This window comes from Berghia stephanieae, chromosome 1 (assembly GCF_034508935.2).
Source record: "Berghia stephanieae isolate SIO BIC M18660-M18661 chromosome 1, UCSD_Bste_1.3, whole genome shotgun sequence".
In the NCBI taxonomy this organism is placed as follows: domain Eukaryota; kingdom Metazoa; phylum Mollusca; class Gastropoda; order Nudibranchia; family Aeolidiidae; genus Berghia; species Berghia stephanieae.
In genome coordinates this window covers 119,580,970-119,598,535 of record NC_088360.1, presented here as the reverse complement: position 1 = coordinate 119,598,535, position 17,566 = coordinate 119,580,970, and the positions used below count along the sequence as shown (strand labels likewise).

The window sequence follows — 17,566 nt, the reverse complement described above, 5'->3', positions numbered from 1 at the left end:
TTTCGACTTTATATTGCCATTTTGATGTATTGTTCCTATTCAAATATGTGTAAAAACGGTCTGTGAAGGAAACATAACAAGAAATTTGAGATTATATTATATATATATTATATTATAAAAGGCATTTAAATGAGAAGTCCTATATTCAACCTTAAATACGATAAGAAATTTATCCTATTTTGTTGGGGTTTTTATTTTCTTCAACTAGTTCTCGCTCTCTCTCTCTCTCTCTCTCTCTCTCTCTCTCTCTCTCTCTCTCTCTCTCTCTCTCTCTCTCTCTTTTCTTTTTTTTTTTTTTCTCTCACTACTCAACTTGTTTGATAGACATGTCAATCGATAAATCATAAAATGATAGAAGAGAAATGGGAAATAACAAGGCTTTTGTATTGATTCCAATCAATTTATTGTTCTCTCCTACAAACTGAGCAGCTGCAGGATCTGGCAGACTTGAATACTTTCATTTGATAGCCATTTCGACAGCTCACTATCACTCGAACCTGGGGAAGGAAAACGGAAGTTGTTAAATTACATCGGTGCTGAATTGCCTGTTATAAGAAGTGTTTCGAGACAGGGTCTCATTTTTAATGAGAGTTCTGAAAGAATAGCGACCGTACTAGGCCTATACTCTCGATAATGATTAAGAATAAAGCCAGGGAATTTATTCTGACAAGTAATGAGGTGTTGATCTAGATATCTTTTTAATAATTCCGGAGTGTTTTCTAAAAATATTTTTGCATGTTATTATCTTGAAAGTACGTATACTCTTTTTATGTAATTATATTTTTTCATATTTGAGATTTGAGCACTTGTTTTAAAAGGTTTTATTGATTTTCTCTGTATCTTTCCCTGCTTTTATAATATCAGAACTGACTCAGAGTTCTTTTTCCACATTTTAAAGATATATTTGTCATGTAATTTGTCGACTTGCTTGAAAATGAATTGCCATTTTATACAAAAAGATCTCTTCGATCAAATAAGATTCTAAGTTTTTCTTTTATTGGAAAAGTTTACTTATGAAACATTAATTAAACTATCCGTTAAACGGGGGCATTTATAATTGTTGACATTATCTATTATATTAAAAGGATTATATATTTTGCATTTACTCGTCAGAATAGGTGATAGAGTATCTCGAAACGTCAGTTCGAAAAGATAGACTTGCTTATACTATCAAATCAAAATGTTGCAGTTAATCTAGTCTTTTAAAAAATAAGGTTGGGGGTTAACATTTTATGTTAAATTTTTGCCAACGAGTACAGAATTACTGGCAAATCTAAAAATTATCAAACTCTTTTTTACATATTGATATACGAGTAGCTTGCAAATCCTTTATCATATTAAGGCTAAATTCTTTATTTGGTCCATGATTTGACCTTGGCCTTGGGAATCGTCATCTGGCCATCCTGTAGATAAATTCATTTGCGCACACCTAAAGGTTTTGATTATCGGACCGGACCGATTTTATCGTTGATGGCTCCAAAGATTCATCTTGATCTACGTTAATTTCCCCAACATAGTAGTATAATAATCAAAATAGATAAATACTTCTTCATTACAGTTTTGTTTCTTCGAAAATATTACGGGTTCTCCGCTATTTAGAAATAATAATAATTCATAATAATATTATGATTGGTTGCAAAAAGTATATGTGGAATAAACACAAATGTATATTTACTAATCATATAACATTGATACATCATCCCTATTTTAAAAAAAACAAAAAACAAAAATGACACATAGATACTTTGGTTGTTCAACAAAACATTTACATCAATTTAAAAGCTATTTAATCCAATAATATAGTCTTAAAAAGAGAATAACCTGGACATGCACGATGCACAATTTTCGATGGTCAATTTTGCTTTAGAATCAGGTTTAAACTAAACCCCTGATTAAGACTTTAGATATTCATCATATGTCTTAACTTCATCAGCTTTTTTTTCTTATTATAAACAGAGATGACAAAAGTGATATAAAACGTATGTCCCAGAAAGAAATTACTTGTGATCCAGAAAATAGCAAATTATAAAAGCAGATGTTATCTCATTCCAAAGTCTAATGTTACTTTAATCGTTAAATTATCCTTTTACAACTACTAGCCAACGGATTAAGCTACAGAACCGACACGTATAGAATAAATGTATATCAACTATCCCATCTGCAGCCAATCTTAACATTTACAATATTTTTTTAAATTGGGTTATTTAAATGGAGAAAAAAATAAATGATATAATTTTAAATTCTAAATTTGACTTTAGATGTTAATACAATATAATAATTTAATGATTGGGAATAAGTTAAAACAAACTAACGTAATCAATAGACAAAATACATTTTTACATTTGTTATAAAAAGAGTCAGTTCTTAATAATTAGAATTTCGCGGTTTCTGGGTAAGTAATTTCCTCCACAAAATAATTCAATATTGAGATTGTGTTCTTTTTGACAGGTAGCCGTCACCTTCAGAATCAAAACTGAGTGTAATCCTATATGCCCATATTGGCAGGTCTGATAACCGAATACAGTTATGGGTTTGATTTAACATGTTTGTTATGGTGAGTTATCAGACATGCAATAATTATGTACATATCGGGGTTTTCCAAAGCATTAATGTTTGTCTATGTTTTGGTTTGTTTCAAAAACATACAAAGTAAATCATTTCCATGATCAAAGAGTCAAGTTACACTTCACCATTTTATATTCTTGAATTATCTTAAGGAGGAGAGGGAGATGTTATAATACGAATTTTGACCAAAATCGGGAACGCATTGGCCTCGAAGAGGCACCTCGTAAACTTGGTGCTTCGTTCTCGGATCAATATAATTCTCGATATCGGTCAAAATCTGTATAATACTCTCTGCGTTTTCTTTAATAGTTTTGTAACAGCGATAAGGCGAGTACCTCATTGTCTTATTTAAAGTTTTAAAACGGCAAATTCCCATTCACATTTTAAAGAAAGATCACTTGCATGCCACCGTTGTAGATTTGACTTCATAGGAAATTTTACTTCAACTTCTTTTGCAACTCGTAAGTAATCAAATTCTAAATTCTTATGTTGAGAGCGTAGGAGCCTTGTTCCATGATCATATTTTGTGACTATCAAAAAATACTGGGATCTCTATTTTGAGCTAAAAAGTTAGCAGATATTGCATATACTCACATCATAAGTTTCAACAATGCCGCAGCATTCGCCCCTGGAGGTGATGATGTGGCTTGGGTTAACACTCAGGGTCACCAAAGGAGACGGGATGGCATAAGAGATACAGTAACCTCGACATGCACCTAGGGTAACTTGGAATGGAACACAACCTGGTATGGACACCGTTCTTGTATGGCCTGGGAAGGAGCGGAAAAATAAGGAGTGGGTTAGTACGTGAAAAGAAGATGGAAATCTATAGATAGTATGCGCTTGGCTAAGAAGTTCACAACATTGCCATCCGGATAAATAACGGACTAACACACTATGTGTAACCTTGAACGTTTCTAGTCTGGTTAACACATTTTAATGAGTCTTACTCATCAACGCGAATGGCAAAAAGCAATAACAATGACAGGCGTGACGTCAACTTTATACTATCTATAACTCGACTTAATAATAAAGTTCGTTTCATGATTTATATCCAAGCTATTAAAGTATTCGCCGTATTGCAGTGTTTTTTTTTTTTTTTTGCATGGCCATAACATATGCTGAGGACAAAAGACAAAGCATTCTTTTCCCGTATTTTAAATACATAGATTAATTAGTTTCCCTCTTTAAGTTATATTTTCTTTAAAACCCATACTGTTTCAGGGATAACATATTAAGTTTTTGCAGTGGAGCAAAGTACGTCAGTCTTGGTAACATCTATTTATTATCGGTTATATAACGAGAACTAGAAACATTTGACCGAACTAAATTAATCTTCAAACAGCTAGAAATGTAATAAAAATGCCGTTTTCAAAACATTAATAGGTCCATGAAAGACGTTATTTTAAAAGAGATGGGTTCAAAATGGAATGGAACACAACCTGGTATGGACACCGTTCATGTATGGCCTGGGAAGGAGCGGAAAAATAAGGAATGGATTAGTACGTGAAAAGAAGATGGAAGTCTATAGATAGCATGCGCTTGGTTAAGAAGCTCACAACATTGCCATCCGGATAAATAACGGACTAACATAATTCAAGAATATAAAATGGTGGAGTGTAACTTGACTCTTTGATCATGGAAATGATTTACTTTGTATGTTTTTGAAACAAATGGAATCCTTTAGGGCTTCCAGATTTGAAAATATTCAATAATGTTTGCAATTTCAAAAGCTCATCAATATCCACGTAAGGTGATATTTGTAGATATCTAGGCGAAATACAAGGGGAGGGGGTGGAGCAAGATTGCCTGAATAAAGGACATACAGGTTGTTACACTAAGAATCAAACTCCAGGCCTAGGGTATGTAATTCTGAAGTCTGTAACTAACACACACACACATACACACACACACACACATACATATATATATATATATATATATATATATATATATATAATCTGTATATGTATATAAATGTGTGTGTTTATACATACATCCATATCAAGAATGTTTATTTCTAGAATCCATCCAACCACCCATCCATTCGTACATACATACATACATACATACATACATACATACATACATATCAAAATTGTTTATTTCAGGAAATATACATGATAATGTAACAAGGGTAACATATTCATTGACATAATACCATTTCCTAAAATAATGTACAATGTATAGAGCTGGAGTATTAATTTGAACAGTGAAGTTTCAGACTCTGCCACAGAATGTCCCAGAGGTAATAATGATATTAGTGTTGATGACGATGATAATGATGATAATGATGATGACGATGATGAAGATGTAATAAGGCCATAGGTCGCTAGTCGTCGGCGTTGTCCTTGTTCCCATTATTTTTTGGTACCAGTGTTATGATACTGTGTTTCCAGTCTGGGGGGACTTTTTGATATTTTAAACAGGTGTTAAAGATGGCCGTAAAAATTGGTGCCAGTTTGTTTATATTTTGTTTTATATATTTATAGATAGTATGCAGATGACGTCACTCAGGCCTTTGTTATTGTTTTTGCCATCCGCGTTTGTAAGTTGTTCTCACTAAACTGTATTAACAAGACTATAAAAGTTCATGGTTACACAGAGTTTGTGTGTTGGTCCGTTATACTTCCGGATGGCAATGTTGTGAACTCCTTGGCCAAGCGCATTCTATCTATAGGTGACACCGTCTGCCCCGGGTGACTTTTCATTTGGTAATTTTTTAACACAGCTTGTGAGTTCGTCGATTGTAAACTCACTTGTTGATGATGTCCATGCGGGAGGGGGGATAGTGACATCATCGGACCAGGGTGTGTCACTAATGTTTATATTGTTTCGTTGACATTTTTCTTTATAGGCAGTCTCTACTGTGTTGATATCTATCTCACAACTTGAGTGTGTTTGTTTACATCCGTTTCTAATAATATCAATAGCTTTTCGTTGGTGTTTTACGAATATTGCTGTGAGTTCTTGTCATGTCACCTCTTTTTCCTCCTGTGCTCTTGGTGTGTTGTTTTGGATAAGGGAGGGCATAATGGAGGACTTTATATCTATTATTTTTATTTCGATGTATTTTAATAGAGCTTCATAATTGAAGATCGGGTCTTTTATAATTTTTTTCATAGGTCCATCTGGGAATTTTGTTAAGATTCGTTTGCAGTAGCGGAGAAATTCAATGCTAAACGGCTGTCCATTATCGGGTCTTTGGATTTGGAATGTGTTGTTTTTGATGAAAACACTGTGTAGTGTTGAAAATAATTTTATCCATTTCGATGGGTTGGAGTGACAAAAAGTTGGTTTAATTTTAATGGGTTGTGTAGATATAGTATGTCTGAACATACCTTCTTGTTGTATAAACTTATTCCAAGAAGAATTACTGGTCGGTTCATGCTGATACTGGAGCCAATTAGAAATGTCAAACAAATCACAATACTATTTCCGCCATTCACAACACGTTTTACAAGATTGTAACCATTCTGTCCGAAGTCTAGTCGAATTTTACCACTTTTGATACACTCTTTGGCAAGAAATCTGACCCTTGTCACAAGTCCTATACTCCTTCTAGACATTGTCTGTGTTTACGAGGACAGCTACCACGGATGATGGATACAAGAGACGGTAGATCTAGAGACTGCGAGAGACCCGACTGACCTGTCCGCCATCTTGAACATACATACATACATACATACATACACAATCCATTCATATATATATATATATATATATATATATATATATATATATATATATATATATGAATTCACTTTTAATCTTTTGATTATAATCATTAAAACAAATTCAGATTGAATGTTTCGGTGATTTGCTGCTAAGTAACCCAATGTATATTTTATTTGCTTGTTTTTTCCAAATGATTGGGTATCTAGACAAATAAACACTTTTGGCTAAGTAACCCAATGTATATTTTATTTGTTTGTTTTTTTTCTCCAAATGATTGGGTATCTAGACAAATAAACACTTTTATGAAGTAATGAATATGGAAACAAATTAGTTATAACAAAAATTGAAAAATAAATATTTGTTATTTAATTCTTAGCAGGTTCCAATCGATTGCTCATTTTGCAAAAGGGTCCATCTATTTGAAAATGAGTATTTGATTTTAAATGCCTCGGTCAAACAAATCCACATGGAATTCATACATTTATTAATTGTATTTTATTCAATCATAGCACTCTTAAGTGTCTTATAATCCTTTACATGTGGGATTTCGTTTTACTCGGATATGATACCAAAGCTTGAGGCTCAGCAATACGTTTTGAGTATCAATCTAAGTCCGAATCACATCGCTGTTTATGTCACTTTGGTGGAACAGGGTCAGGTCTGTAAGGAAATACAATTTTGGTAGAAATTCGGTCTCGACGTGAAAGAGTTAAATTTATCAGTGAACGTTTGCGATACCACATAGACCTATTAACTTTGTTCCGGATTTAATAATGAATGGAAAGATTCGAGGGACATTAACGTTATAGAATTCAATTTAACTATTAAACCAGTTAACTGCCGTAGGTACCTTGAAAAACGCGTATTAAAAATTTGTCCAGAAAATTCGTCTCTCAAATATTCATCTATATAAATTACCCTCATCTTGACAAAAAAAAAAAACAACTCTCAAATCTGGGACCTCGGGAGGTCCGGGTTTCGGAGTTTTTAGTTAAGATGAGGGTAATTTAAGTCGATTGATATTTGAAAGACGAGTTTTCTGGCCAAATTTTAATACGTGTTTTTCCAGAGTACGACAGTTATCTGGTTAAACAGGAGGCCTTCAGATGCGTTAGGGTGAAAAAAATCCATTTCCACGAGGCAAAGATGAATGTCGGACCACTATCAATGCATCCTTTTCAATTCGATGATGCCTCCGATTTTCATTATATTTCATTGTTTTGATGGTGGAAATTCCTTTTTTAATGCAAACGTATTAGTACTGAAATAATGATTTCAACTTGAAAAGATAAAATAAGTCGACGGATCATGAATGAAATATTTAAAAGCCTATAAAAAGTTAGTCAGAGGTGGGAAGTCAAAAGTCGGAAATAATAGATCGGACCAATTCTATTTCGATTCTTTTAAATACTATCCACAAAATTAAAAGATCGCAACAATAAAAACCAACAATTAATTTTAGAATCACGGAGTGTTATTAAGACTCTTATGCATTTGTACTGGCCTTGAAAACTCAAAACTTAGGCACAAAATATTTAATCAGCCAGGTAGAACTCACAAAAAGGTCGCGTTTTCTTTACTCACATACAAAAAAGCTCACGTCATTCATCCGTTAGTGTACTGATGAATGTCACAAAACTGAATGACTGTGTTTTGGAACATTTTTGGTATTTGTTACTTTACGCCGACCGAAACATATAAAAAATGATGACCTTGTAGAATTTCTGACAGAGACGAGGATCCTTTTAAAATTAAAAAAAAAAAGAAAAGAAAAAAAAAAAAGGGGGGGGGGGGGGAATCTCTTAATTTTACAGCATTGAGTTCAGTAACTGATGGGAACGTTTTTGTGGCGGTCAATCACACGTCATCTTTACTTTTGCTTTGAGATTATCAAAACCCAAAAAAGTGTGTTGTATCCTGACCTTAGTTCAAGTGTGTGTGTGTGTGTGTATTTATTTTCATATAGATAATCGGGAATATATTCTTTCCGTTGCAACCTCGTACACACTATGTTTGTAATTATTCTAGTTTGTATTTTTGAGATTGTAACTACGTTTCCATTTTATAAATGAAAATATATACAATATCGAATTCATAAAAGAGATGATGAGGACGGACAAGAAATTATGTAAATGCAACTAAATGAAACAATTAAACTTGCCCTGAACTTGACTTTTCTAGTTTATATTTTTTTTTCAAATGAACAATCATAAACATTTATTATTTTATCAAATTGTGAACACACAATGATATACTGCCAAGAAAGCTCATACCCTCAGTATAAATAATTACAGATGGAACACGAAGATAAAGATAGATATTGCAGTGGACATTGTGTAATTAACATTCAGAGGATGGAAAATAAATAAAACAGTGCCAACTCAAAAGTTAATAAAACCAAAAGAACAAGAAAAAAAAGAAAGAAAACAAAACGAAGGCAAGCGAAACGTACCAGACGGAAATTGCCAAAAAGTTTCGGTTGGACCATCCATTAATCTCCTGCTAACTTGGCCTCTTTATCCAAATATACTAACTGCAACATGAAATGCTATACAAATAGCAGTGAAGTTGTTTGTTAGTCTTGCAACAAAGGCAAGCGATGTCGAAAGCGGTCAATGACAGGGGAGGGTGACAATGATGCAGAACTTTGAGTCACTAATTGCTCCATTCGACTATGGTGTGAGTCAGCACCTAAGTGCGCTTAGCAGCAGGTTTGAAATACATAAAATGGAAATTTACTTCCATATGGTTTTCAACTGGAATAAATTACTCCTTATGAAGGACATTGAATAAGATAAATGTTTGGAAATGCCCTATAATATGCTGTGTATAACTGTAGTAACATAGAGAGAAAACACTGCAGATTGCGAAAAACAAATGTTTTCCGTTGATATCAGAATTGCGCCTGTACTTTTTGATGAATTACAAAACGGGTTGGCATTGTTCTGTCTAACTAGCCTAATTTGTCAACCGTTTGTGACTCCCCTTTTTAACTGATGATATTGATTGAAGTAAATGAAAAAGGATTTAGGCCATTCAATTTCTCTATAACCAAAGAATTGTAAAATCCAATGCATTCTGTTAAAGGTCAAATATTCCACTTCAAAGTCCATCTCAAGTTATAAAAACCACTGACAAGGTAATCCGACTTTGCCGAAGAAAACCAAGTGGAGTGTCAAAAATTTAGATAGATACGTATTGAATGGATGTTGATTGCTTTTCTCGCCAACCTAAATCTAATAGATTAAAAAGAACACCAAAAATAAACCTCAAACTTGATACCGCTTTAACGAGAAAGTCTCTGGTGCGTTCGAGTGTACTTTTTTTTTCGTTATGAGTCCGTTACACGCAAGAAAACCGAACGCGATTTCTTAAAGCTGAGTCGATTATAGGGCAAAAAAAAAAAAAACAACAACAAGAAAAAACAAGTCTCGTTAAGTGGTATCTGGACTACCAAAACTCTGACTTGAGCAATGTAATTTCATGGACATTATCTGAATCCATGAAATAATGACTTTAACTGCGATTTTCTAAGACATCACGAGTCATGACGTCAAGTCCAATTTCTTCAATATTAAACACGAAGGCAATGCAAACAGTTATGAATACGACGTCATCTTGAGATTTCAAAATGATATGAAATTTAGTTTCAATTCTATTACATCAACAAATCGAAAATAAAAACTTTAAAAATAGTAAAAAGGTTTGATTTTTTTTTTAAATTGGACATTATTGATTCTTTTTTTTTTTCGTCGCGATCTATTATATGCTCTAATTGCTGGATTCAGATAAAATACGGTTCATCGCATTTCCTGCTTGCATTTAATTTGATATGAAAGGTTATCAAACATTTTCTGTGGCTTTGAACCCCATTATTCAGTACAAGCTAATACGAGGAGAATGTGTTCTTAAGACTGGGATATATTCGAATAAAAGATATGGCAGGAATCTGACAGACGCATAAAATTGCTAATAAAATGAAGCAATTAAGTCTAATGATGTTACTCGAAAACAGATTGTGTTTTTAAATACGACATTTTAATTTGAAACCAATGATATAGGCGTGCGGAGATAATTTAAGCCAGAAAAAAGTTTATGAGGATTGGTTTAAACGCGGAGAGCGTCACGGAAACGATGTCATGACTATCAATGGTAAATCTATTACATGCAGTTTGATCAGATTACCGTTTAAACTTGTTACCATCTGTAGAAATTACTATCAAATATCGTGACATCGCCATCAGGAAATACATTTTTTTCTCTTTGCTTTATTTTTTATTCTTATTGATTTAAGTTTCGTAATGTAAGTCTTAATCTTGCGAATGACACAATATCCACTAAATTTCTTCTAAGCAATGCACATGGGGTCACAAGCAACCATTAACATGTAGGACGACACACCACGCCCCAGAGGTGACAGATATTACATTTGTCAACATAGACAACGCTGCTACCGGAGAGGTACACAATTCACACCTGAGTACATTGAGAGAATATGAATAATGAACCTTTCCTATAGCATGACTCGATTAGGTAGGTAAGAAATTGAGATTTCAAGTAAGACTCAACAAGTCGTTACAATGAATTGATGATGTCTTCTTTCGTGATAAAAACAGATATTGAGAAAATCTCAGATCAATAAAATTTGTGTAATTGAATGGCTCCTCAATACAAATCAAACCAGGTACATGATTTTCCGAGTAAAAATAGCTTGTTCTTAATGAGAAATTCTAGAATAACACTTTTTTAACAGACGAGTTAACACCTTGACTTTTTCTTTGCCAGACATAGACGTGTTATTAAATGGATAATGATCTCTTGTCTGACCTGAGTAACTGACCTTACTGGACTTGTCGCTGTAGCACCTTGACATAATATTTTATTGCGACGATTTGGACGTCGAGATACATATTATCAGCTCAAAAGGGAAAAAAAGACAATTGAGTTTTCTCAATGTTACAATTGTAAAAGATCTTTTTCCCAAATCAATGGAATATTGTCCATTTAAACAATTTCAAAACAAGCTCTTCGCTCTTTAATCAGCCATGCAGATGTGTGCACGTGATTTTAAACAACAAAATATCATTGGATGATTCATAAACAAAAGGAGGATGAGGAGCATTGGATTTTAATCACGTGTATAAGTCACATGTTAATGTGGCGCCAACATTTCACTAATAAGTCTATTACTCAATCCTTTTGTCATCAATATGACATGGTGATGAATTTGAGATTTGGAACACAGAGACTGTCAGACTCAAGTACGGCTTTAGTAAAGACTCATGAAACATTGATAACCATGTTCTGATGACTTTTAACTCGTGATATTTTTGGGTGGAAATGATGACAATCTTCATTGATCTCAAAAAGGAATTTCAATACTATTTGGACATTTGTAATCTTCATGGACCTCCACAAGTTTGGTTAGCAAAGAAACCTTCCTATTTTTGTCTGAGCATTTGTGAACAACTTACCAGGTCAAAGAAGGACTCATCCTTTTTAAATCATGCAATCAGAAAGGGGGAGTTCTTTAGGGAGCATCCTCCATTTTTATTTGAAATTTTAAAACAATGGACTCAATCGTGATTGATACATAGCTTCTTAATGTATTGATAACTTTTTGTGAGCTATTGAAACAAGATAAGCGTGGACAACAATTAGAGACGAATAGAACCTTAAAGAAACAATTTATCAAAATGGGCAATGGTTCTCTTTTTCCTCGCCAAACTGACCAAATGCCATGGGCAGTATCAAATCACCAATATGACGAGAGTTCATTGAAATGGTCTAGGTTTGAGTCCCTGATACAATCATTTACCACCGCTGAAGACTTAAAATGGTTTGCTTGGATTTGAATTACGGTAGAAATTGTAGATTAGAATCTTAATATAAAAGTTATGAATTTTTAGTTCTAATGTTTTGTACAAATATAAATTATTATTTTGACAACTTTCTACGGGTTGAGATGAACACCGATAAGCTAGCAACGGGTGCTTATATAATGATCCACAGAATAGTTTACAGCCTAAAAACAAACAAATAAACAATTTTGTTAAACAGTTTGACGCTTATTTGGCAAAAAAATATATCGTAACTCTTACTTAGGATTAATAAATTTGAAAGGAAAATTAAAAATTGGTTGTAAGACCATCTTAATTCGAGTTACGATAGTCTTATTTCCACAAATTTGTAACCAATTATTTAGTTTAGATATTTCTTCAAACAAAAATGTCAATTTAACACAAGGCGCGCGGTATTTCAACGCTCAACATATCTCTCAACGTAACTCGATTTACAATAGTTTTGTACCCTACCCTCGTCATAGTAGAATGTATTCTGACATGGATCTTACCAGTTACTATGGTACCGTTGTGTAAACAAATACATGACGGGTGTCAGTTAAGCATTTTAACAATTCCACACTGGCAATTACTTTGTCGCAATCATGTAACTGGGAGTGTTAAGAAATAGAAAGAACAATAACTATAACAATCTGGAAATATTTGAAATCAGAATCCACCGAGACATGGTGACTTTCGCTGTAGTCAAACTCAAAATGAGAAACTTGGATCGATTTTGGATTTGATTTCTGATTACAATGTTTATGTTTTAAGCAGTTGAGCTCAATCATAATATTATATGTTTACTAAGAAAGGTTTGTTGCTATTCAGTCAATCTGACGAAAATACGAGTATTGTTTCAAGTGATAATATATTTCAAAGTTATTATCTGTTTCTGACAAATCTTCTCAATTCAAAGCCTCAGAAATATCAGTCTTACCATATCAAAATGGTTTTATTGTTAAAAACATACATACATACGTGCATGCATACATACATACATACATACATACATACATACATACATACATACATACATACATACATACATACATACATACATACATACATACATACATACATACATACATACATACATACATACAATACATACATACATACATACAACTACATACAATACATACATACATACATACATACTACATACATACATACATACATACATACATACATACATACATACTACATACATACATACATACATAACATACATACATCATACATACATACATACATACATACATACATCTACATACATACATACACCATACATACATACATACATACATACAATACATACATACATACATACATACATACATACATACATACATACATACATACATACATACATACATACATACATACATACAATACATACATCATACATACATACATACATACATACATACATATACATACATACATAATACATACATACATCATACATACATACATACATACATACATACATACATACATACATACATACATACATACATACATAACATACATACATACATAATCATACATACATACATACATACATACAATACATACATACATACATACAATACATACATACATACATACATTACATACATACATACATACATACATACATACATACATACATACATACATAATACTACATACATACATACATACATACATACATACATCATACATACTACATACATACTACATACATCATACATACATACATACATACAATACATACATACATACATACATATACATACATACATACATAATACATACATACATTCTACATTCAACATACATAATAATTCAACATACATATACATACATACATACATACATACATATACATACAATACATTACATAATTATACATCATACATACATAATGTGAGCAAAATGCAAATAGCAGTCCAGAACCACCGGTAAAGAATTGACGTTTTACATTCTATAAATCATATACATGCATTTTCATGGAAACTCTATGTAAGCAAATAATAATCTATCAAAATAATAAATCGTTGTGAATTTAATTATCAAAATATCCCCAGGCTTTGCGTTATATCCAGATCTGTTTACCAGTTTTATTGTGTGTCCCGCTATTATAATATTCTGATACGGTGTACAATTCAAACAAGTCTAAATATTTTTGATAAAATATTGAATAAGATACCTTATGCGCCTCAAGGTACAATTTCCCTATTTAATATTAGTTGAACTAAAAGGATATTTATTAGAAACATTGTGTGGGCGGCGTGTATGGGTAATCAAACAATGTAATTATTAGAATATATTCCTTAGGAGCTTTAATCAGTGCCACGGGGGAAATGCAGAAAAATACTTCACCGAATTCTATAACCTGAAACAGAAAGTGGCATTTGTCTGCTTTTCCACAATGTTATTTTTTGTTCTCATGTGTCACATGTGAAAAACATCGATATGGCATTTTACCGGCCAACGGCAACCACCATGTGTCGACTGGGTTGACACGCAATTACTCCCCTGGCGAAGGATGCAAATTTGACACCTCCATGAGAGAAAACCCTAATCTACCTTCATCGCTCAAACTCCGCCAATACCTGACAATGTAAAATTAAGGGTGAATATATCTGAAAGACTCGCCCCACCTCCCTATCTTCAAAAGAAAGACCCGTATGGAATGAACAAGACACACTAGCATTATAAAACATGCACCTTATAACAGGGCATTCTCTTCCACAACAATATCTTACAAGTACTGACGTGTTTTTATCCTGTTCCGTGGTGTTCATTATTCATTAATAATGGTAGAGTGATTACACTGATTTAACTTTCTTAAATTTTTTTCTGGGTCTACAGTCTATATCAACAACTCAATATCGTTCGTGTTAGACTATTTCGTTAAATATTATTAGGCTTGTAAATCCCTTTGTACTATAACTTGGCTGACTTTAGACCCTGTCGCTACCCCTGTCTGAGGGCAGACAAGTTCCGAAGACAGGCCAAGGAAGTTTAAGACGGAGAAATCTGACGGCCTGTTTATATTTATATCAAACCAGATTTCAATCCCTTCCTACTCGGGCATAGGAAGAGATGTCCAACCCCACCATTGCTTCAAACGGCACTCCTACAACCAAGACCTGAGAGACGGACAGTTTGGCTAAGAACATCGGCTGCCACAAGATAAGCTTTGTTTGTGCCCCATGGTGAATAATAAACATTAAAAGAACATGTAAATATGTGCCATACTATTTAAAACAGAATAAATCTGACTTACTTTTATTGTAAATTCCAAATGGAACTAGTTTCATACTTTACTTATTGTATTGTGAAGGTTATATCCTTAGACAGCTACACGAGCCACTAATCGCTGCCGTTTAATATATATATTCATGTAATATGTAACGGGGAAATCATAGGATTTGCAGACCTCTATAAATTAGTTTTAATTAATAGGGCGATTTTGCGATGCAGGAGCTGACAACCTATGTAAAACGCTCGAGTGGTGTGAAGATTATTACATAAAATTTTCTTAAATAAAAAAGTCAACCTCCACCTTAAATCCCACATTACATCATGTAGATTCCTTATTTTTTTTTGTTAATCGATCTTTTTTTTAATGTATGCTATTAATATTATTGATAAAGGAGAAAGCAATGGAACGATTAAGTAATTTTAACGGCAACAGTAAAATATCAACATGCATGTAATTACAGATGTTTTGTCCGGCTATAAACACAGGCCTTCTTCGGCTCTGTAACGATTGGTTTATGGTAAAAAAGAATATTCGAATACAGCCTGAAATCGAGCGATTGGGGTATTGCCAGGAATATGTTTCTTCTGTTATCAAGACATTCCTCTGTCATGTGGTTTTTTGAGATCAAGATTTGCCAAACATATCATAAACCTGTATACTTTTGGCCAGTTTGATATAACTAATCTTTTCACTTCATTTTGAGGATATCGACAACTAGTCTAACGAGCAGGTTGATTATTGTGTATTGTCATTCATATCGGAGACATTGATGCGTCTTCGTTCGTAGTACGCTTCAACAGTCGTAACATCACTTTCCTCGTAATGACGCATGATAACTTAGTAACTGGCTCTAAACTATCGGAACAATGGCGGACGCCCTAATGAAATATTTCTCCGACGAGCATAAAAGCGTATCCAGAGGGGGAAAAAACATTATAAATCTGATCATGTTTAGACTTTTACACATTCTGATCACAAGACATATGAAAAGTTCTAGCCAGCATGAAGAATAAAAAGTACAGATTTACATTGTTTAGAACCACGATGGCCGCCGTTGCTGGGCGACGTGACATCAGACAATTGAATCCAATTGGGGCCATTTGGTTGATTGATCGTTTAGGGTTGTGATGGAAAGATTCTCTACGAATTTGTAACGTTTTATTTTCTCAGCCACGGATTTCGAGATCAAGATTCGGTAGAAGACCGGGACTCATCTCGTATTATTATAGACTCTATTGTCCTAATTTTGTCACAAAAAATTTTAATTGAGAGACAATGTTCGCTTAAAATAGCATTAGATAGAAACGAAAAACGGAGAGTGTTCGGGCTTTGATTTTCTTTTAAACAAAGGCATTTAAGTAGCACAATACAATTACTTTCATTAAGTAATTGAGGGGGCTTTCTGAATTTTAACTGACAAATGCAATAGTTTATTATAACGTTATTGTCCAGTCATAAAAATGAGATGAAAACAGCTTTACGACTTCGATGCTACACGTTTTTATGTGTTTATTCATTCATACATTTATTATCTTACATTCTTTAATTTTTCTCTGAAAGCACGATAATTAAAGTCTGGTGCACCTGAATATAAATTCAGATTTTTTGTGTGTGTATTATTATCAAATTATAGTTTTGAGGTAACTTGACTGGACTTTCTTAAGGGCTTTCTGGATACTAACTTGCCCATTTTTCCTAAATTCAGAGTGTACATTACGTTTTCACTGTAACCCGATATGGTTACGACATGTTGCCAAAATAGAGGCAACTGCTTTGCCAAGAACTGTACTCCGCTGGACGGCAAGTGACGAAAGACGAAGAAGCATATCCAATGAAACCAGGAGAAGATCCATGGAAAGAGCTTAAAGAGGCTGGCTTAACATGGAATAATGTCCATGTGGCCGGTAGACAGAAATAAAAGACTTTAGTAAATGCCTTATGCCCTCGGATATTGCCGTTAGATAATTTTCATAGCAAAGATGTAATGTACAAAATCAATATAACAGCATAAAAAAGAAAAAAACAACGAAACAAGGAACAATCAATAGCAATCATCGTTAATACTTTAAATCTAGATAGATGGCCGAACAGTAGTTGGCACGTCTAGTCTGCAAATACGATGATGACATGTCATTTGAGCCCGAAACGTTCCGTGTTTGGTATTTTATGTTTTGAAGCAGCCATATTCATTTTTTGTACAATCACTTTTTACATTCCATAGCTT

At 33.4% G+C, this 17,566-nt stretch overlaps 1 protein-coding gene across 1 annotated transcript in view; it reads right to left on the bottom strand.

Annotated features, from left to right (window-relative positions):
• Nucleotides 1-379: 379 nt before the first annotated feature.
• The window catches only part of LOC144965310 (thyrostimulin alpha-2 subunit-like), a 24,687-nt gene continuing 7,500 nt past the window's right edge, over nt 380-17,566 (bottom strand). Inside the window, exons 3-4 of the mRNA XM_078900533.1 lie at nt 3,160-3,335; nt 380-497 (exon numbers count right to left, since the gene is read on the bottom strand). Coding sequence (XP_078756659.1) covers nt 402-497; nt 3,160-3,335 — 272 coding nt within the window. The 3' untranslated portion in view covers nt 380-401. The remainder of the gene's footprint in view (nt 498-3,159; nt 3,336-17,566) is intronic.